General features: G+C 41.9%; 1 protein-coding gene across 1 annotated transcript in view; it reads right to left on the bottom strand.

Annotated features, from left to right (window-relative positions):
- The window catches only part of ANTXR2 (ANTXR cell adhesion molecule 2), a 227,514-nt gene that overhangs the window by 108,600 nt on the left and 94,890 nt on the right, over positions 1-24,024 (bottom strand). Inside the window, exons 9-11 of the mRNA XM_068233653.1 lie at positions 21,967-22,027; positions 18,200-18,295; positions 16,584-16,653 (exon numbers count right to left, since the gene is read on the bottom strand). Of these exons, the coding sequence (XP_068089754.1) occupies positions 16,584-16,653; positions 18,200-18,295; positions 21,967-22,027 (227 nt within the window). The remainder of the gene's footprint in view (positions 1-16,583; positions 16,654-18,199; positions 18,296-21,966; positions 22,028-24,024) is intronic.

The raw sequence follows: 24,024 nt of genomic DNA, 5'->3' as shown, positions 1-24,024 counted from the left end.
AATGACTAAAGATATTTTGAAATCAAGAACAAGCACTAAAATGAATAAACGACCCTAGCGATTTTTAAAAGAAAAATAATGGCTGACTTGATTAGTGAATAGTAGACTATTTGTAAAGAAGTTTTAGTATCCAACCGAGACCTACCAAATTAAAGAAGACTTATTTAATAACTGTATAAAAGTGAACAGGTACAGTGCACTGGGATGGTTTATGAAAAGGTCTTTGTTAAATCCAGCAACTTGCACATTTCCGAGATTACATTAGACTAGTGCAGGTGGCAAAGTTTAGAGAAATGGGATGCTAAAATGTATGTTGGTTAAACCACGGAAACCTCTTTCTGCAGTTCTCACAATGAAACCCAGATGCAAACATTACTTGCACATTAATGGTAGCTAATATGTCTATTAAAGGTTATTATCTTTTATGTAAAGATGCAGCATACATTCAAAAGGAGCGCCTGTAAATTGGACGCAAGGAAATCCCAATAGTAGAATACTATTATTCTATTATCCCTCACTATAAATCTTTTCTCACACTAACCTTCCCCTATACAGTATATGCCTAACACTGGCAGCACGGTGGCGTAGTGGTTAGCGCTCTCGCCTTGCAGCGCTGGGTCCCTGGTTCGAATCCCAGCCAGGGCACTATCTGCAAAGAGTTTGTATGTTCTCTCCGTGTCTGCGTGGGTTTCCTCCGGGCACTCCGGTTTCCTCCCATACTCCAAAAACATACGGATAAGTTAATTGGCTCCCCCTAAAATTGGCCCTAGACTACAGTACTTACACTACATAATATAGACATATGGCAATGGTAGGGATTAGATTGTGAGCTCCTTTGAGGGACAGTTAGTGACAAGATCTAAATATATATACACTGTACAGCGCTGCGTAATATGTTGGCGCTATATAAATACCAAATAATAATAATAATAATAACACTAATCTCTGCACACCCATGCCCAACATTAGCCCTCCCCTATACAGTATATGTCTAACACCAACCCCACCATCTAAATCAATAATCCTGCACCTTAAGTCCCCCCAGCCACTTAGCATTCGACTATCTTATAGCCGAGAGCTTAAATGTCTATTCCGACACCTTGGTACCTAAATTAACCCCCTCCCCTGCACATGGCAACTTGACTTGGCTATAGCAGAACACCTTACTGCTAATTACAATACCCCAGCACCTAAACAACATCCTAGCACCTAAATTATACCCTACCCCCAGCACCTATTTTCACTCCGACACTGCTCGGTCAATATCCAGAGTTCACCTATACTATAGGTGAACTCTTGTACACAAACTGCTTATCGGGCACTGCTATAGCTGCTTATTACATAGTAGCCTTTAGCAGCGCCCACATTACCAGGTGAACCTTGTACTGATTTTACATGCTTTGAAAGATGCAAACCCAATTATAATTGTAGTTATATTTACTCACTGATCATCCATAACATTAAAACCAGTGACATGATATGGGGTGGGAATTTTAGGAAGCAATTCCCTAGACAGGAAAATGTGCAAATGTAAGCATCAGAGTGACTCCTGCAAGGGCCAAAAAGTCTTGGCTGGTAACAGAGTCTCAAACAACAAAAGGCCTTGTGGAGTATTCCTGGTATTTAGTGGTTAGTGCCTACTAAAAGTGCTGCAGTGCCATCTCGATGGGAGGAGCTCAGCACAGTGAAATTTGGTTGAATGTGATAGGGAGCCATGGTAAAGCCTTACCCCTGCTGTGCTGTAAATAGGTGTTACAGGGCGACACTAAGCCTTGCCCACTGCTCTGACCCCTTACATATTGCTGCAGCCACTGTCTGCTGCTTGGAGATCTGCCGCTGTCTTCTTAAAGAAGTGCCTAGGCCATGCCAGCAAACAATCCATTATGCCAACCTTCACAGTAGCCAGGTCAGCCATCAGCCCAGGATGCCAGGCAGCACAGTAGCTGGGCCAGCTATGCCAGCAAGTAACCCAGGATGCCAGCCAACATAGTAGCCAGGACAGAAAGCAGCCCAAGAAGCCAGCCAGCATGGTAGCCAGAAGAACAAGTATCCCAATATTCCAGCCAGAACTGTAGCCAGGCCACCATTGCCAGCAAGCAGCCAAAAATGCAAGCCAGCACAGTAGCCAGGCCAGCCAGGTCAAGGTATGTATATATATATATATATATATATATATATATATACACACACACACACACACACATATATATATATATACATATATATGTATGAATGTATATATATGTGTATGTATATATATATATATATATATATATATATATATATATATATATATATATACGCTGCCTGATTATGTTTGTTGATTTCAAGGTTTTGTTTTTTTATTGTGGAAAACACACTGCCCAGTTGCTGAGCAGGTTTCAGCAATGTGTATTAGTGTGCAGTATATAGGGTCATCAGACAATTACATCTGGCTATCTAGATGGGGTGAGGGGGCTAATGAAAGGGCACATCTGACAATCTATGGGGGGAGGCTAATAAAGGAGTACATCTGGCTATCTAACAGGGGCTTATCTAACAGGGGCTTATAAGGAGGCTCATCTGGCTATCTATACTGGGGGAGGTAAAGGTGCACATCTGGCTATCTTTACTGGTTGGGGCTAATAAAGGGGCACACCTGTTTGTCTATAACGGGGGTGTTAATAAAGGGGCATATCTGGCTATCTACATTGGGGGAGGAGCTAATAAAGGGGCACATCAGACTATCTATATGGGGCTTATAAAGGGGCACATCTGGCTATATGGGGAGGCTAATAAGGGGGGGAGCATCTGGCTATCAATGATGGGCTAATAAAGGGGCACATCTGGCTATCTATGGGAGAACGGCTAATAAAGGGGCACATTGGGCTATCTAAATGAGGGCTAATATAGTTGTACATCTGGCTATCTATACGGGGGTTAAAAAGGAGGCACATCAGGCTATCTATATGGGGGGCTTATAAAGGGGCACATCTAGAGGCGTATCTAGAGGGGTGCAGGCATAGCTCGTGCCATGGGCACCAAAGCACCATGGGCGCCATGGCTGCCTCCTCCTCCCTCGTGCTTCACCTTTATACTCTTATACTGCAGGACATCTCTCACTACTTATACTTGGGGGAGGGAGGAAGGTAATTATACTAGGGGGACACCTGTCATCACCTATACTGAGGGAATCTTTGGGGGGTACACATACTAGGGAAACCCTCTCACCTGTATTGCATATGCTGGGGGTCAACTCTCAGCACTTATGCTAAAGAAGGCTTCTTATACTGGGGAGACACCTCTAACTACATATACTGGTAGAGCAACCTACACTGGGGGCTTCCTATACTGGGTGAACTACCTCTGGCTACCTATATTAGGCTGTTACCTCTGGTTACTTATACTTGGGGTAAAAAATTTTGCAGCAAGAGGTTAGCGCTCACAGCAGAGAGACTATCCAAACTCCTATCATGTATATAACACCAGTTCGCCTCCTCTATAACAATATATTAGAAACTTTTCATAGAGGGTGGCGCTCACGGTGCTTTGCAAGACTCATTGACTGTATACATATTTATTAAAAAGCATTCAAAATTAAGAGTCCATCAAGGAAATAAAACATAGAAGATTCTTCATCAAAGACTGGATTGCAAATCTTCAAGATGTATATGGGCCACCACCACACCCTTTGTGTGCCACTCACCGCAACAAACAGACCAACCAATGGTCTATATGCACGTCGGGACCGTTCCCGGGTCGTCCCCCACCTCTCTGGCACCAATAAGTGGCAAAGTCCTCCCTTTAGGCCGACTGTCCTCTTGGTTACCTCAATAAAAAGCCTCATATAGTGCAATATTGCTTTAAAAGGTTTATTATTAAAAAATACAGGTTACACTCACATGCTTCTCCATAAAATGCTCGCTCAGAGTAATTTGTTTATACGGGCTCTCCCCCTTAATTGATGGCCGTGGCTGGCAGGCTCCGGATAAGCGTATGCTCCCTCTCACCTCCGCCGCGCGCTCGGTGGATGAAAGGACCTTCCGCGTTCGCCGCCTCGCCACCGCTGATAGACGCTAGTATTCCTTCCGCATCAGACTCCGCGGAGTCTGATGCGGAAGGAATACTAGCGTCTATCAGCGGTGGCGAGGCGGCGAACGCGGAAGGTCCTTTCATCCACCGAGCGCGCGGCGGAGGTGAGAGGGAGCATATGCTTATCCGGAGCCTGCCAGCCATGGCCATCAATTAAGGGGGAGAGCCCGTATAAACAAATTACTCTGAGCGAGCATTTTATGGAGAAGCATGTGAGTGTAACCTGTATTTTTTAATAATAAACCTTTTAAAGGAATATTGCACTATATGAGGCTTTTTATTGAGGTAACCAAGAGGACAGTCGGCCTAAAGGGAGGACTTTGCCACTTATTGGTGCCAGAGAGGTGGGGGACGACCCGGGAACGGTCCCGAAGTGCATATAGACCATTGGTTGGTCTGTTTGTTGCGGTGAGTGGCACACAAAGGGTGTGGTGGTGGCCCATATACATCTTGAAGATCTGCAATCCAGTCTTTGATGAAGAATCTTCTATGTTTTTATTTCCTTGATGGACTCTTAATTTTGAATGCTTTTTAATTAATATGTATACAGTCAATGAGTCTTGCAAAGCACCGTGAGCACCACCCTCTATGAAAAGTTACTTATACTTGGGGGGCTAGCTCTAGCAAGCTATACTTGGGGGGGCTACTTACACGGGGAGGGGGTAAACTTGTCTTATTACCTTTGCTGAGAGGGCAGCCTAAACTGGTTGACTACCTATACTGAGAAAGCTACTTCAGGCTATCTATACTAGGGGGTGACCTCTGGCCATCTGGCTGCTTATACTGGGTGGCTACCTCAGGGGTGCAATTTCAGTGTTTGCCATAGGCGCTATATTACCCAGATACGCCTCTGGGCACATCTGACTATCTATACTGGTGCGGGCTAATACTGGGACACATCTGGATATTTGTACTGGGGGAAAGCTAATAATGGGGCACATCTGGCTATCTATATGGGGTGGGGGGGCTAATAAAGGGGCACATTTGGCTATCTATGAGAGGGGCTAATAAAGGGGCACATCTGGCTGTCTATACTGAGGGGTTAATAAGGGAGGCTAATCTGGTTATATATACTGGGGAGGGGCTACTCAAGGGGCAAATCAGACTATCTATACATGGGCTAACAAAGGGGCACATCTGGCTATATAGGGAGACTAAAAAGGGTGGACATCTAGCTATCAATGGGGGCTAATAAAGGGTCGCATCTGGCTATTTATGGGAGGAAAGCTAACAAAGGAGCACAACTGGCTTTCCATATGGGGACTAATAAAGGGGCACATCTGGCTATCTTTACTGGGGCAGGCTAATACTGGGCCACATCTGGCTATCCACATTGGGGGGAAGGCTAATAAAGGGGCACACCTGACTATCTGTATGGGGTGGGGAGCTAATAAAGGGACATCGCTAAACTGTCAAAACTACGCTGGTCCATAAGGAGGAAATGAGGTGTACTGTAAATGCAGTGATTTAACAGTGTACAATGTGCACCGAGAGACCTAGAAGGTCAGAAAACAGAGAAACTTGATAATTTTTCATTTATTTCTTCTTTTTCCCTTTAAACTGCACAGGAAATAAAATAATTGCTGAGGAAAAAGGCACTCAAAGAAAGTCTACTTAAACCCCCCCCCCCCCCCCCCCCCCAATTATGTATATGGTACATAACTAAGTGTTATAAGTAGTGAAAAAGTTATTGCTGATTAAATAGGGGCATGGCTAAAACATCAAAACTGTTCTTGTAGTTAAGAGGAATTGATTTACTAAAGGGTGCTAAGTGTTAGCACGCTAGTGAAAAGGCACTTAGGACGCTAAAACGGCCACTTCACGCGCTAATATGCGCACAAGCGTTTGCGTGCGCAAAGGGAAACATTGCACCGTTCACGCTCAAAATAGACTGAAAAGCTATTTTACACACGAACGGTGCGGCGTTTCGCGCACACCGATGCACCGTTTCGGGCGCACCAACTTAATGAGCGATTAGTAACAGCTTTGGATGTGCAAACTACTTAGCACCCTAATTTGCATGTCCAAAGCTTTTAGGCGTGCTAATTGTGTTAGCACCCTTTTGTGAATCAAGCCCCTAGAAGCATAGTGGTTAAAACCACTTTTTGAAGTGTGCAGTACTTTATATACATCAGTCTTCTGTCTGCATCTTTCCATATTTATCCTATATTGATCTACTTGTCATTTATAGAGCATAAAAATATTATTTCTAACATTTAGATTCCCCTGAACCTAACTGCAGCAAACATTTTGAATATGCTCTTTATGCTTATTCGTATAACAGTGTTTCATAAAAAAAACAATAACAAACTAAATATGTATATATTTAAAGACAAGGAAGTTATTAATGCCAAAAAATATCCAACTGGCCATAAACGTGGCACTTTGAAAACATTTAGCTGGCTAAGAGGCAGTCTGTTTAAGGCATCTCCTCCAGTGTGCCGTTAAATATTTAAATACAGAGAGCAGGGTAAATGATCGCCACATCTGTCACCCACACAGAGAGAACTCTCACTCATTGCGGGACCAGATGTGTTTATTTTCAACATGCACTAACTACTAGCTACTTAATGTGTTGCAATCCTTAGCCAAAAGTTAATTAAGCAAACATACTAAACATTAGTTATCTTACATGACAGTCATTTTTAAATGTAGCCTAAGCTCTTTAATCATACCTCTCAAGGAATTCAATAGGCGTGACAGTAACAATTGTGGCACAAATTAGCAATTTTTTCTAATAGCTTCAGCAACATGTACCACCCCTCAACAACAAGCAGGTGAGGAAAATAATATGGGCAATCTCCCTTTGATTTAACCCCCGAAGTCCTCAATTTCCCTGACTGCAAGTTTTATACACGTTCTTGTTACACCTACCCCATTTTCTGATTTTTAATTATTGTATGTTCCAGTCGATCATCACTCAGGTATTTAGTTTAATTATGTTTAAGCTTTGAGCTTAAAGGACCACTATCGCGAAAAAAGAATGTAGTTAAAATCTGGCAGAATCGACAGGTTTTGGGCCAGTCCATCTCCTCAAGGGGGATTATCAGGGTTTTCTTTGTTTTCAGCAGCATTTCCTAAACAGCAGTTGCAAAGTCTAACTGACATAATGGTTAGTATCTTACTATTTGGCAGTTTAACTGCCGTTCAAGAAATGCTGTTGAAAACAAAAACAAAAAACCTTGAGAATCCCCCATGAGGAGATGGACTGGCCCAAAACCAGATTCGGTTCTTTCAGATTTTAACTGCCTATTTTTTATTTTATTTTTTTGCGACAGTGGTCTTTTAAAACAAAACCTGTTATGTTCCCAAAGAAAGTAATGTAGATGCATTAGTTCAGGGTCACTTCAGAGTGAAGAATGTTAAATGGCAAATATCTAAAGGGCCACTATTATAACCCCTCCCATCCTCTCTAACACTTTTTCTATTTCTCTGTTTGGGTTGTACTTTGTGTTGATAATTTATGAAGATAATAACCTCATTTTTTAGATATTCATATTCAAAAGCTGAGATCTTCCGCTGAAGAAGTGAATACTCTTTTGTGCAATGCATCAAATAATAGGGCTCGCTTGACCCAGAGTGATACTGTACAGATAGTCCCCGACTTACGAACGCCTGACTTACGGATGATCTGCCGATACGAACAGCATAGATTCTGTGTTTCCATGGGAACATGTCAAAAAATTTTTTACAAATTGGAGTTTTTGAGAAAATCGATTTTAACCATTTCGGCCTATCTGGACGAACTTACTCGTCCAGATAGGCTCTGCTGCTGCCGCCGCATGGTGCCGCACGATCGGGCGCTCCCGACGCCCAGCGCTAGCCCCCCGATCAGTGAATGGGAATATAATTCCCATTCACAGATCTAACTTCCCCGCAGAAAAACCGACGCTTTCTATTGAGAAAGAGCGCAGTATTTCTGCCCCCAGGAAGCTTCTCCATCTTTTTTTAGTTCCTGGATGCGAGATCATTCGCATCCAGGACTTTTTTGACTGTGGCCATCTTGTGGCCGAATAGCAAACTGCACCCACATACATTTTTCATTAAACAATTATATTATTTTACATTTAAAAATAGCTGTTTCCCTCCCACACCAAAAATTACCCACATACATTTTTTACTAAGAGAAAAAAAATACAATAAAAAAAAAAAAACAACATAAATAGTTACCTAAGGGTCTGAACTTTTTAAATATGCATGTCAAGAGAGTATGTTATTATATTATTTTAAATTATAAGCTTATAAGTTGTGATGGACGCAAATTGAAAAAATGCACCTTTATTTCTAAATAAAATATCGGCGCCATAAATTGTGATAGGGACATCATTTAAACGGTTATAATAATGGGACAGATGGGCAAATAAAATACATGAGTTTTAATTACGGTAGCATATATTAATTTCAAACTATAATGTCCAAAAACTGAGAAATAATGAATTTTTTTCATTTCTTTCTTAATCTTCCTGTTAAAATGGATTTAGAAAAAAATAATTCTTAGCAAAATGTACTACCCAAAGAAAGTCTAATTAGTGGCGGAAAAAACAAGATATAGATCAATTAATTGTGATAAGTAGCAATAAAGTTATTGGCGAATGAATGGGAGGTGAACGTTGCTTGGATGTATGAGGTTTTTGACACTGCGGTGCTGAACCGGTTACAAATTTCAAAGAAAAAATGGCTTTTAAACTTGTGTAAGCAGGCACAGAGGGCAGAGGTGACACAGAGGGGGACAATAGAGGCACAGGGGGGCACAGAGGAGGTACAGGGGACAGAGATGGCACACTATTCTGACTTAAGAACAGATTAAGGTTAAGAACTAACCTACAGTCCCTATCTTGTTCGTTAACCAGGGACTACGTGTATATGTAAATTAGATACATGGTTATATGATGATTCTTCCATAAAGCTTGAATGTTGTCAGATATAATAAACATCCAAGAAGGAAGGCTAATACTTACGCAAAATACATTAAATACTTTATTGTACTCTGGTGGAAATATTTGCTATAAGTGTTTACTTCATTGTTTTTAATTACATAAATAACTTAACTATCAGTTCAGTGAGTATCCCCTAAAAAGTCCTGATGACCATATACATTTTTTGCACCTTTAATTAATATAGGATATGGGGAAATTCATTTTTTTACACTAGATGATCCCCAGGTTACGTAAAAAAATAGTACATGCGCATGTATACCTATAAAATGTGCGGTCGTCCCAGAATTAAGTGAACTATAAATTACTTTCCTATTATGTTGCTGTCACTTACAGCAGTTAGTAAACATCTGACAGTTTTTAGACTAGTTCATCTCCTTATGGGGATTCTCGAGAATCCCTTTATTTTCAAGAGCAACCTCTGGATGTCAGCAGAACAGTGCAAATAGTGTGCTGTGGGACATAGTTGTGTAGGTCCTTTCCAGGGAATGCTTTTGCAAATAACAAAGCAAATGCTGAGAATCCCCCATAAAGAGTTGGGCTAGTCCAAAACATGTCAAAACTGTCATAGTTTAAGTTCCTACAGTAAGCAACTAAGTCATAGGAAAAAAATATTTTTACAAATGTACGTCTTATATGTGCATGTACACATGTATTTTACATTTTAAAAATATTCATGAAAGTGTTCTTTTAATGTAAATGTAAACAACCATGTATTTGTTTATAGCAAGTGAAACAAGCTTTCAGTGGATAACTAGAAAAAAATCATGTGATGTTTTTGAAAGGGGTCAATGTGTTGGGTAAGTAGTGACAACGGAGGTGCTTTATAAATCAAGGTTTGTTTGTTTGTTTTTAAAATGTCAATACATGCATGATTAATTAATGGTAAATGTCCAGTGCATTTAACTTCTATGTGTGGAATTATATGATGGGCTGTGCTGGCACAGTGCCACCACTGTTTTTTTCTCCTCTTCCTGACGCAAGGGATTCTGATTGAGAACAGAGAGCAATCCTTTTAAGTACACATTTTAGTGTGACTTTGCATTGCTTTTACAATATTATTTCCAGACCATCCCATGCATCATATGCTACTATAAAAAGCTACTATAAAAATACCATGAAAACACTTAAACACATGCAGATCAATTCTTTTGTCAGCTTACTATGCCTGTGCAGAACACAAATGATAATTATTTGGTCAGTGAAGGACACTAAAAAGCCCTACAATTGTTGCAAATGTATCCAACACAATTGCTAGCAACTATCAGTGACTTGTAGCAGCATAGACTGGTAGCCAGCCATGAATCAAACTGTGACATAGGCTTAAAGAGAACCCGAGGCGGGGTTCTTCCATCGCAATCCATATACAGAGGCTGGGTCTGTCTATAGAGCCCAGCCTCTGTTGCTGGTTCGTTCCCTCCAAAGCCCCCCCCTGCGCACTGTCAGACCCCATAAATCACAGCCGCGCTATGCGGCTGTGTTTACCTCACTACTGTCAGTCTCGGCTGCTCCCCCGCCTGCTGAATCGCTCCGGTCCCCGCCCGCGTCCCTTCCCTCCAATCAGCGGCGAGGGAAGATAAGATGAGATAAACACAGCCGGCTGTGACACACTGCGTGTCGCCAGCGCGGCTGTGTTTTATGGGGTCTGACAACGCGCAGGGGGGGCTTTGAAGGAAACGAACTAGCCACAGAGGCTGGGCTCTATAGACAGACCCAGCCTCTGTATATGGATTGCGATGGAAGAACCTCACCTCGGGTTCTCTTTAAAGTGAACAAGAGAGGAAGGACAGAAAAAAATAATAAAAAGATTTCGTACATAAGTGGGGCTTCCTCCAGCCCCATAAGCCCGGATCGCTCCTACGCCGCAATCATCCGCTTCCTTTATCGCCGGTACCGGGTCCCGTCACTTCCGGCGGACGCGACCAATTGTCCGCATACACAGGGGCTCCCTCCATACCCATGCGGCTGCGCAGTAAGGCGCCGCACGCGTAAGGATAAGGAGAGAGCACCAGTGATGCGGAAAATTGGCCGCGTGCTTCCGCCGACTGGCCGAAAGTAGGGGACTCGGTACCGGCGAATACAGGCAGCGGAGGACGGCGGCGTGGGAGCGATCCAGGCTTATGGGGCTGGAGGAAGCCCCAGGTATGTATAAAATCTTTTACCTATTTCAGCTCTGGTTCTCTTTAAAGAGAACCCAGGGAGATCTTCGGGGGGCAGACGGGACACAGAGCCATGTTCTCTGCCTAATGACATGGCTCTGTGTCCCCCAACTGCTGCTCTCTGCCCCCCCCCCCCCCCCCCCCCCGCCGTAGCTCCCCCAAGTTTATTGCCAAGATTTGTCGCTAACTCAGAGGTCAACAGAGGAGAGACAAATTCCTTGTTTAAAACGCCCGCCAGGGGCGTTCCTACAGGGTTTCCTGAGCAGCCATTGGGCAGCTCTCTCCCCTGGCCGCGCCTCCTGCAGCTCCCCCGCCTCCCTGCACGCTATGAGAGACAACACAGTCTCTCAGTGCAGCGTCATGAACAAAAGTTCATGAAAGTGAAAGTGGGCAATTGCGGTCCACGAGAGCGGCGGTTTTTGCAGCTACCTGATCCGCTCAGCCCTGTGACCACCTCGAGCCCTCTTCAAAGGGATTGTAACATCCACCAATAAAATTTAAAAAATTGCCAAAAATATATGTACATTCCCCCCTCCCCTCCCTTTTTCTTAAATAGGTCCCCATACGAATCCTGTTTTTCTCCTTTTACTGGTCTGGATTCCTTTGTCTAATGCTAGGTACACACGATACAATTTTCTGACAGATTTACTGTCAGACTGACTATTTCCAACAGGTCCAATCTGATTTCCGATCGGTTTTCCCGATCAATTTTCTGTTCACTTCCATGGAAAATCGATCAGGAATCAGATCAGACCTGTTGAAAATAGTTGATCTAACAGTAAATCTGTCAGAAAATTGTATCGTGCATACCTACCATTACTGCAGGCTCAGTGCAGTGCCAGCGGGATTGTGGGAAGGTTTTTTTAAAGAGATTCTGTACTCTAAAATTCTTACAATAAAAAGCATACCATTCTATTCATTATGTTCTCCTGGGCCCCTCTGTGCTGTTTCTGCCACTCCCTGCTGCGATTCTTGCTTGTAATTGCCAGTTTTAGGCGGTGTTTACAAACAAAAAACATTGCTGCTAACCAGAATGTGACAGGCTCAGAGAAGCTCTGTCTGTGAGTCATACACGCAGCATAGAGAGCCTGCAGGGGGCGTGGAGGGGGTGTGCATAGCTTCTCCCTATCACAGCAAAATAGCACATTCCTGCCTGAGCCAACAAAGCCGGCAGAGGAAAGAAGATTAGATTATATAACAGAGATATTACAGTGACTGTGCAACTAGAAAAGGCTGCAGTAAGACAGACCACATTAGAACAGTTATAGGAACTTATAGGATAGAAGAAATAAGGCTGAACATTTTGTTACAGAGTCTCTTTAAGCTACATTAGCAAGCTTATCTCAGCATGAAAATAACAGAAAGCTTTTTTTAAGGACCAGATAAGGACATTGACATATGGACATAAGGACATATGACCAGAAGGTAATCCCCCTCCTTTTGAAGAGCTCAAACAGTGATGTAAGCCTGTTGTCTAGGTGATGTTTGCTGTGGGAGGGACAATAAGCTGTGGCAGTAGGGAAAATTAACATCGAGCTAGCTAGGAAAGGGCAGAAGTGATGTTACATTTGGCATCACAAAGAAGCAGTAAAGATGGAAACCAGCAGAAATATTATTTTCTTTTTCATATCACATCTATCCTAAATCTGACAGTGACTACTGAACACAATGGGATAGGTAAGCTAAATAAGTAGTGTTTAACTCATATGAAGTTCCATCTCCCTTTATACCTATAATTTAGTTAAACAGTCGCTTGTGGAGGAAGAGGAAAGACAGTCTGCATTTCATATTGCATCAAGTATGTGTATCTGAAATTACCCTCTTGTATGTCACACTATCCCTCTCAAACATGGTAATCTCTTTTAATAAGCATGATAATCTCTTGTAACTTCTCTCTCTCTCTCTCTCTCTCTCTCTCTCTCTCTCTCTCTCTCTCTCTCTCTCTCTGTAATAAGATACTGTTAGTGGCTGATTTACTAAACCAAAGAATTGCATTCTGTGAACTCTCAGCTTATTATGGTTGTGACTTAATTCACTGCTAATGCAGCTGAAATGTGCAAAAACAACAGGCTTCTGTAGCTTTGTGCACATCAGCAGCATTGGCTTCTCCATTAGCATGCACAGGCAAAAGACACATGCATACAGGGCTGTGCAGAGTGTCTTTAAGTGGGGGATGCTCACATTTCATAAAGGGGCCCTCTCCCCTCCCCCTACATACACACATACATTCAGTCAGTCACAGAAGCGCTGGCTACATTCAATGGTGTGGAGTCAGTCCAACCTGTCACCGGTGGCCTCACGGTCCCACTCCTCGTTTCTGGCTAGGGGGGTATTGGTTGTCATGTGGGTGCTGAATGCAGATGCTGGGTGCCATGTGGGTTCTGGGTGTGGATACAGGGGTGTCATGTGGGTTTGTGAACACAAAGGAGACGGCACACAGAAGGCTTCTCAAAGGAACTGTATTAACAGCATACAGAGTCGACAGAAGCACACTACATGCTTCGGGGCATAGCCCTTCCTGGGAAGGGCTACTCCTGAAACATGTTGTGTGCCTCTGTCGACTCTGTATGCTGTTAATACAGTTCCTTTGAGAAGCCTTCTGTGTGCCGTCTCCTTTGTGTTCAAGTTACTTGGTTGTGCAGGCGTGGTGTCCCTGCAGCAACCTGTACAGTCTTACAGGTCTAGAACTACAGACCTGTACCCACTTTGGTGAGACGAGTGTGTCTTTGTTATTTGTCATGTGGGTTCTCGATATAGGTGGGTATCGACTGTCATGTGGGTGTTGATTGCAGGTACTGGGTGTGACATGGGTGCGAATACTTGGTGCCATGCCGGTACTGGGTGCTGGCTATGGGTGGGCTTTGGATGTCATGTGGGTTTTGAATGCAGATACTTTGGGTGTAAGTACTGGTTAAGTGTATGATGGTGCAGATAGTGGGGGCCATGTGGAGGCTGTGTGCAGGTGTGAATACTGGGTGCAATGTCAGGCCTGGGTGCAGGTACTTGGTGTCATGTGAGTACTGGGTGCCAGCTGTGGGGGGATGTGGTGTGGGTGGATGTTGGGAGAAGTAGAGGTCAGTTTGGGTGCTGCAGGAAGGGGAAGTCATTTGGGTGCTGGGGGAGGGAGAGGTCAGTTTAGGTGCTGCTGGGGACAGGAAGGGTCCTGCTGGGGAAGGCAAAGGTCAATGTGGGTGCTGGGGGAGAGAGGGGTCAGTGTGGGTGCTCAGGGAGGCAGGGTCACTGCAGTGCTAGTGCTGGGAAAGGAGAGATCAGTATGGGTCCTAGGTGGAGGGAGAGGTCTCTGTGGGTGCAAGGTTGAGGAAAAAGTCACAGTGGATGATGGGGGAGGTAGAGGTCACTGCTGTCAGGGAGACACCATCCTACCTGCTCTCACACATCTGTGGGGATGTATACACTAGGGCCTCAATTCGCTAAGCTTTATCAAACACTTTATCAAACGTTTGATAATTTACCTCATGGGTAAAATCTAATTTTTAATTCACTAAGGTGTTATATATTTATCGAATGTTTTATCGATAAAACGTTCAATAAACACCTTAGTGAATTCAAAATTAGATTTTATCCATGAGGTAAATTATCAAACGTTTGATAAAGTGTTTGATAATGCTTAGTGAATTGAGGCCAAGGATTCCTGTATGGCACTACTTCACTCCAAAGTATCCCAAATGTGGAGGAGCTTCCTGCAGTGTGGGCAGGGCTTCCAAATGAAGGGGGTGGAGCTTATTGTGTCCAGAGGCCGAGCTTCGTTTTTGCAGCCAAAGGGGCCTTTTATGGGAATTTTCAAAAGGGGTGTACTTGGGCTACCCAGAGTCCCCCCCCCCCCCCTGTACGTGCCTGCACGTATATCCACATTTCCCTATTTATAGCTGGACATCACAATTCTTGGTGGGAAGGCAGCTATTGCTTTGTTAAAGGGATCCTTAACTGAGAGGGATATGGATGTTTCCTTTTAAACAATACCAGTTGCCTAGCAGTCCTGCTGATCTCTTTGGCTGCAGTAGTGGCTGAATCCCACATCTGAAACAAGCATGCAGCTAATCCAGTCTGACTTCGGTCAGAGCACCTGATCTGCATGCTTGTTGAGGGGCTGTGGCTAAAAGTATTAGAGACACAGGATCAGCAGGAAAGTCAGGCAACTGGTATTATTTTAAGAGGAAAATTGATGTACTTCTCAGTTAAGGTGCCCTTTAAAACACTGTTTACTAACCCAGTCCTCAAGGCCCACCAACAGTGCAGATTTTATGGAAATCCACAGAGGTAGTTAAACAGACTGCTGAGATATTAACCTCCTTGGCGGTTAATTTTTTCTGCAAAAATTGCAGAATTCCAATTTTTTTTTTTTTTTTTTTTTTTTTTTAATGTTTCATGTAAAGCTACCAGAGTGGTAGCTACATGAAACACCACTAGAGGGCGCATGTGGCCCTCTAGTCCAATCGTCGCCGGCATCTATAGCAAACAGGGGAACGCGTATATAACGCGTTCCCCTGTTTGGCTTCTCCTGTCGCCATGGCGACGATCGGGATGACGTCATGGACGTCAGCCGACGTCCTGACGTCAGGCACACCCGATCCAGCCCATAGCGCTGCCCGGAACTCATTGATCCGGGCAGCGCAGGGCTCTGGCGGGGGGCCCTCTTCAGCCGCTGCGTGCGGCCGATCGCCGCAGAGCGGCGGCGATGAAGCTGTGCGCGCGGCTAGCAAAGTGCTGGCTGCGCGCACAGCAATTTACAGAATGAAAATCGCCCCACCAGGGGCTGAGATCTCCCCCTGCGCGGCATAGCCCGAGCTCAGCTCGGGCTTACCGCCAGGGAGGTTAATTACCTCACCTGTAGCTATGTGCAGTTTCCTGAAAAACATGTACTGTTGGTGAACTGTGAGAACAGGGTTGGGAGGCACTATATTAAAGGACCACTATCATAGAAATTTGTAAAATTGAAAATGCATCTTTGCACACTTCTTCCAGAAAAAAATGCACTTGAAATTACTTCTCTACTATGTTGTTGCTTTCAGTAGCAGAAAAACATCTGGTTTTGGACTAGTGGTTCCTTTATTCTTTACAAAAGCATTTCCTGGTTAGGATCTATACAAAGATGTCAGTGAGTCTTCCTATTAATTTGTACGCTATTTTGGCAGTTGCACTGGGCACTTCCTGGAAAGGATCTATACAAAGATGTTGGTCAATCTATCTACTCATTTGTACATGGTTCTATACAAAGATGCCTTCCAGCTTCCCAACTTGATTGCTCACCATTATAGCAATTGCCCTTCTGTAAGTGCTTTTGTAAATAAAGAAAACCTTGAGAGTCCCCATGAGGGGATGGACTAGTCCAAAACTTGATTAAATAAATGTACTTGTGATGGCTATGTTTTTTTTCTTCAGCAAGACATTGAGTACTTACTGTCCAACTTCATGAAGCATCACAACTGGGCAAAGCATATACTGATCCTCTATTGAAATTGGTATTTCATCTGTGAATATAAAAGTTGAAACATGTAAATTTCAAAATAGAATGAAACATTTTTCAAATGTAAATTTATTAGTAAAACTGGAAGTTAAACGACTCAGCCGTAAACTAATATGTTAAGCTTTGGCACACTAGCGTGCAGCTTAACCCCCTTAAGTCTGCCTAACGCCAATGGGCATGACCAAGGCGGCAACCCCAGGACCTCCTAATGCCAATTGGCGTCAAGTCATGGGGCGGCAATTTGCAGAAGATCACGCGTGCATCTCCACATGGATGACGGAGCTCCGCCATCAGTCTCCCAACGGCGATCGCTGCTAGGAGACTGTTAGATAGCGAAACTGCCATCATATTTACTGTGTACATCGCTCCGATCCACGGCAGTGCTGTACTGGGGACAGCCCTGTGACACGGATGTCCCCCTGGGAGAGACAGGAGTGATCCGCTGTCATAGGCTGATGCCTATAACAGCCGATCGCTATGATTGGCTGGCGGGGGGAGGGAGGGACAGGTAGGTAAAACACGCACATGATGAGCACAGCGGATGCAGCGTGGAGCGGCGTCTATGGTGGTACGGCGGACAGACAGTGCACCAGAGTCAGCCAGATGGCCCACGATCGGGGTAGAGCCCGCTAAAACTCTGTGCCACTTTTAAAGCTCTGCAAATGAGTGTTCAATCATAATTTTAATACAATTATAGTATGATTTTACACTATGAAAGCTTTTAGCTTATGATTTGAGGTTCATGGCGATACAAAATTGGTCTTAACCACTTGAGGACCACAGTGTTAAACCCCCCCTAAAGACCAGGCCTTTTTTTGTAAAATAGGCCACTGCAGCTTTAAGATCAAGCTGCAGGGCTGCACAACACAGCACACAAGTGATCCCCCCATCCCCCTTTTCTCCTGACCAACAGAGCTCTCTGTTGGTGGGGTCTGATCGCTTTTTTTTTATCAAAATTTATGTGGATTTTTTTTGTATAAAAAGATGTCTTTTTTTTAATTTGTATACTCCCCCCTCCCTCCCCTGCCAGCCAATCCCCATGAGCAGCTGTCATAGGTTTCAGCCTATGGAGGGGACAGCCGTGTCACACGGCTGCCCCCAGTACAGCGCTGCTGTAGATCGCAGCGATGTACGGGTAACTAGACGGCAGTTTCATCTAACAGTATCCCGAGCGGCGAGCACCGCTCGGAGACTGAAGGCGGAGATGCGCGCACATCCTGCGTGCGATCTCCTGCAAAACAGAGCCATTGGGCTTTACGCCGATCGGCGTTACGTGGACCTGGGGCTGCCGCCATGGCCACGCCTACTGCAAGTGTTCGTGACAGGTAGGGGGAGGCCTCAATTGCCCTGCACACCGGTGTATATATATATATATATATATATATATATATATATATATATATATATATATATATATATATATACTTGTTTAAACAAAAATAAGCGCACCACTGCATGAACACTATTATAATTGAGTGCAGTATTTTTTTTTATATATTTTACATTTGGCACACTGTTTAAGCCTTTAAATGTTAACAGTATATACTTACGCCTTACTGTGTTGTTCACATGATACGTGCACACAACATTTTCTTTATTTCGTCCAAACATAAATCCATTCCCTCTCAAGACAACCTGAAATTCCTCTGTTATAAAATAAGAAACAAACGTTTATAAAATCAAGTGTCATACCTGAATACTATATATACATATTAGGTTAATCAAAAAGTATGAAAAAATGTGGCAGTTGGAACGACTGCACGTAACTTCAGAGCGCACACTACGCTGATAGCGCCTTGCGTAGCGTGCGGACACTACTTTTAACGTGCGGTGGGTTCACTGCTTTTTAATGAAAGTACTGTAATAAATAAATTAATTAAATAGGTATACATGTACATGTCTTGAGTTAGTAAAGCACAGCCTTGCACACAGTATGACCAATGGGGTTTCTGTGTGTTGGTACCATGCATAAAATATTTTGTTTATAACTCTTTGAAATTACAATTGATTAACTTAGGTGCTCCTGTAGATTATTGGAGAATATACGGTGAGTGATCCTCAAATCTGGCCAGAATTTATATTAAAAAAAGGCAGGTGACAAGAGTCTGCAAAAATCTCATCATTTGCCAGAAATTAGAAAAAGTTTGTTTTATTTAAGAGGAACTCCTAGGAATTTTGTCAAATTCATTCCTCAGAATCCCACAAATATATTTGTAGCCTACACCTATTTAGAAAAACTCCCCCCAAATCTCTCATTTTTGTCTGCATCACAGCTGGCAATGCCAGGACTGATATAACTTGTGATGGCTGCAGTTTTTTAACCAGATGTAAATTACAACTATATTTATGAGGGGCTGAGAAACTAAAGTGAATGGTCAAGAATGTTTCTTTACACAAGTGGAGATTTAGCTCAGATCCCACAACAATTATTTAAAAAGGCTGCCAAAATGTTTGTAGAGCTTTAAAGGAATTAGGATTTTAAGAAACTATAGAGTCAATGTAGTGAGTTGCACATTTCCCTTGCGATTTGACCTACATTTTGATGTTTATCTATGCTATCACCTCTACATACCTCAGTTTAAAGTATATTTTCTAGTCAGAAAATCAATTGTGCCATTTTACTAGAAATGTGCTCATCCATTCACTCTCCAAGAAACGTCAAGAGGAAAGATGAAGGGATCACGTTTTAGTTAAAGTAAACTAAATTCAACCCTTTAAAACCATATCCAGAAATATAACCATTTTTATTATGTAGTAGTATCATGTTAAAGGTATTCTTCATCAAATCAATCGTCACTTTGCAAAACCTACACATAAAAACAACTAAAACTGGTGCATAATTGCAGCATACACAAATGACCACACTAGTGGGGGAAGAATGGGGTTATTCTTTACTATTATTGTTCATTAAAATAATCCCCACAGCACCAAGTATGCCATGAAAATACTAGTTTTGCAAGAGATTTACAAGAAAACTGGCACAATCAGCTTCTAGACAGCTTGGCCATGTGTGATGTAGTGAGTGCTGCAAGTTGACGACGACTCTCTTCTTAGACACATGCAGTCAATATGTTTGAGCGTTACAGTTCACTGGCAATATTGAAAACAGTCTTTTTAGGAGAAAGTGCATATAATATGCTGTTAATAAAAGTGCAGATAGATTCCCAAATCCCACACTAGGAGTCTTCCTTTTATTTCTGTTTTTTCATCTTCTCTTATTTCCTTTTCATGTTGCTACCTCATTTTTTCCCGCAGACTCTTTTCCTTTATTGCTCTCTTTATTCAAAAGGGTCACAGGAAATTTGTAAGGGAGAATACAAGAATGCACCCTGCAGCATTATTATCAAAACAAGGATGGCACACCTTCGTAACTAAATAGCTAAACTCTGCCGTACCTACCATATGCATTCATATGTTCAATGTTATTGTGCATCTCACATTATACAATGTTCCTTTCTTGCAGGAGGATAACATTACCACTTACTTGACATTTCCCCAAACTCTGTACTTCTATGATTTACACAATAGAATACATTTTAGAAAGATCCACACTGCATTCTGTATGCACTTATAGTAAACAGGATAGCCCAAAAGAAAGAGGCGTCCCAGATGGTCTTTCATCATCTTTGGAATATGGACACTTCTAAAGGGCCAGGACCTCCTTATGCCATTTGCAGAGCTCTGGAACACAATCTGATTGGACTGTTTCAGTGAAATCTGTTTGCTACAATGCATTTGCGTTCATGGGCACAGATAATTATGTCTAAAAAAATAATGTTTCTAAAGACTACAAGGAATTGGAAGTGTGATCCAATGTCACTTTTGCACTTTTAAAGGTCCTTACCCTAAATGTGTGATGTTTCCAGCAGCTATTTTAGACCTCCTATTATGTTTTGATTTACAAAGCTCCTTTGTGCTGGAGATTCCTGGAGAAATCTGGTCTGGCATAATTCAGACTTGTCCGCCATTAGTTTACACTGTGGGCCATATGCAATTAACTTTTTGTCGTGAGTTATCTACTTGGAGAAAATTTTCATCTTCTCGTTAAAATAACTTTTGAGCATTTTACAATTGAAAAAGTACCCAAAGATTAGCGATAAAGTACTATTAAGATTATTTTGAGTATATTCTTGCTTGCTGGTGGTTTAAAAGGCATTTTATGACAAGGTGTGAAAAAATCACCCATTTTTAATAAATGCAGGTCAGGTTTACAGGATATGGTATGGTATGTTATTTACCATAATCTCAAACCCAGGAGAACCTTATTTACCGAGGCCCAGCAAATGGGCCATTCATCCAGTCAACAACTAATTCAATGCACTGATACCTCTGCAAGGTGGGAAAAACTCTCAATCAGCTGAAAAGGTAGGGTAGTGAGCAGAAAGATTACCCAACTGCACAGAGGCACATATTTCTTTGTATAAAACATAAAGTAAATGTTTGTGGCTACTTAGTAATTCATTACTTTAATTCAATAACAGGTTATTCTTTGCAACAGCCACATAATGTAACTATTTTTAGAGACAATGCTTAGAGGGACAACAAAATAAAAAGGAAATTTAACGAAAAAAATATATACTGTATTTGCAACTACTATCCTTTTGCAAAGCACTTGATTATTTGAAGAAGTAGTAATGGTGATGGTGGTGGTAGTAGTAGTTTATAATAATAAATATTAAATACATTAGCATTTCATTCAAGCAAGCAATAGTCATATGGCTGTATAGTACCATAAAGTAGATGTGAAGAGTGTTTATAGCTCACTTTAGGATGAACTGCGTACTTCACACCTTCCCAGCTGCTTTGCCTTTTTTAATACTCTTGATCATTTTTATATCTTGTATTGCTTTGTGCTCTCTTTTATGAACACTAAACACAGAAATGTTTCACTTTTTTTTCCAGTCTGACCTAGCACACCGATTACAATGTTGTCAGCAGCCGAGCTGTCAATAAACTACAATAAACTTGGAGATGCTGTTGTGCTGTGAAATATTAAAACTGGTAGCTGTGCAATGCAGGGAAAAATGAGAGGAGGCCAAAGTAATATCGAAAATAAATAAGTAACATTTTTGCATTGGACTACTTTAATGTAGTTATCCTCAATCACTTTTATTTATTTTTTCAGATCAACATCCTTTCCATAAAAATATCTTTGCATGAATATTTATTGGGCTGTAACACAGAATAGCCAGCGAAGGGAAGTTTTACTTTATGTGGTGATAGCACAACATAGCATTGCACAGTATAAAGCTAAAAGAAGTTAGTATACCCTGCCTGCAGACTTTAAAAGGTAATGACACAGCATCAATGATCTTACCACCAACACACACAGATGAGGGATCCACATATAAAATTTCTGAGCACGACTTCTTTAAAATCTAAATAAAAGAAGTGAAACTTTATTAGACTTAATTGTTCCAGAGAAACCATTTAGAAAAGTATCATTACATATAATTACATAACCGTTCTTAAAGCAGAACTATACTGAAAAATAAAAGCATGTCAATTTAGTACCATTACTATTGATCATATTACATAAAGGTGGAAAAAATGTCTGTCAATCCTGTTGTAATTAAACAGTGATCTGTACTGGTCTGTAAAGTGGCACATAAAAGCTGTTGGGATTCTGTCTTGCTGTAAGAAAAGAACTTTCAGGATTTTGGTCTATCTCAAGACCCTTTGGCTTCTGCACAGTGACACTGTGGAACATTGGAAGGAGAAGAAACTAAGTTGTGAGAAAACAGGCCTGCAGCTGCCTCACATGCTCTGTAACTTATTGATGCATTCAAAGGTTCTGTGCACTGTTTCTGCTGTATAGATCTACTCTTAGGCCTGCAAATAGTAAATATATGGCTCATATTGAGTGCTTCTTATCTGATCTAAGTTTATCTTTTTCTGATAAATGTAGGTGCATTGCAAATAAAAAAACAACAATTTTTTACTATTTTCAAATTCAGTAATGACAGGAACAATTCCCTCAGTTGTTAGAGAGACTGTTGGGCTTGGGGTATTACAGGTCTGATCACATGACATGACAATGTTGTCTCTCTTTATCCCTAGCATCACCAGTACCTTATTAATGGAACCCTGTAGTAGGACCAAATATAGGAATCCTTGAAAGATCAATGATATCCTGAAAGAGAAATGTTTGCTAAAAGTACTGTTGCTGTTTCTTACTCTGTAAGTTTTCTCTTCTTTTTTTCTCATTCTTTTCCTAATCTAGCTGGCTAAAAAGTGTGTTGAAATTCAGCTATAGCAGGGTCAGATTTGCAGCTCTGCCCAGCCTCTGTACCAAATCTTGTTGTAACCACGCTCTACTGATAAGTCCTGTGGTCTGCTCTCTGTGTACAGGGACCAGACAGCTGCCGAGTGTGTTCAATGCAGCCCAGAGCAAGCCTCAGAAGAGCAGAGGATTGTAGACTGGAGAGCAGACTGCACAGCTCATCATACGGGATGGGGTGAGGGTTAGTTAGCACAGAGGCTGCGTTGAGCTGCAGATCCATGCTAGGTCGAACATAGTTGTCCTCTGGCTAAATTAGGAGGAAACATTATAGGGTAAGAAACAGCAACAAAACATTTAGCAAACACATCTCTCAGAGTTTAGCAGTAGACATTTGGATTAAGAATGTGGTTTTAATTGTTTTTAACATATTTGTGTTGGATAAGTCCTTAATAAAATTTACATATTTTTGCATCATATTGGGATGCGAGTATGATATTATTTATAATTGCAAATGTCTCTGGACAGGGCCTCCTTTTCTTGTAGTGTGTCTGAAAATAGATTTTGTTGAGAAGACAATAAACAGCTAATCACAGCTGACTTTCGAGTTGTATTTCACAAATAATATTACTGTACAAAACTAGCCTACATTTGGAATGTTGCACAGACTAAGATGCTTTGGGAATTTTGTCATATTTTTTGAAGGACATAAAAATATTCTATGCAAATTCATTCTCCAAGAATTTGCATGTTGCACATGTACAGCTTATATGGCTAGCAATAGGTACTATTTCATATTGTTCTTTTTAAAGAGGTTTATGAAACATGATAATATTACAGGAAATCAAACAAAATAAATCCTCCTAGTTGGCTAGCAATGGGCGGGGACTTTGTTCAGTAAATAAAAGAAATCAAAGTCATATTAAGTGTATCTACAGTTGTTCCAAGCATTGACAGACAGCAGGTATAGCATGGCAACAGGAAAAAGACAATCATCTTATCATCTTTACAATCTATAATTGTACCAGTCATCCCATGTTTGCTGGGAAGTGTATAAATTAACTTAAAGGTGCCTACTAATGATACAATCTTGATTGTACAATCTTGCCACTTCTATGTAATATGAGGGACTACCTCAAGTATCCATTCAAAGTA

This window comes from Hyperolius riggenbachi, chromosome 1 (genome assembly GCF_040937935.1).
Source record: "Hyperolius riggenbachi isolate aHypRig1 chromosome 1, aHypRig1.pri, whole genome shotgun sequence".
Lineage (NCBI taxonomy): Eukaryota > Metazoa > Chordata > Amphibia > Anura > Hyperoliidae > Hyperolius > Hyperolius riggenbachi.
Note: the sequence above shows the minus strand (reverse complement) of the source record. Positions and strands in the feature narration are given on the sequence as shown.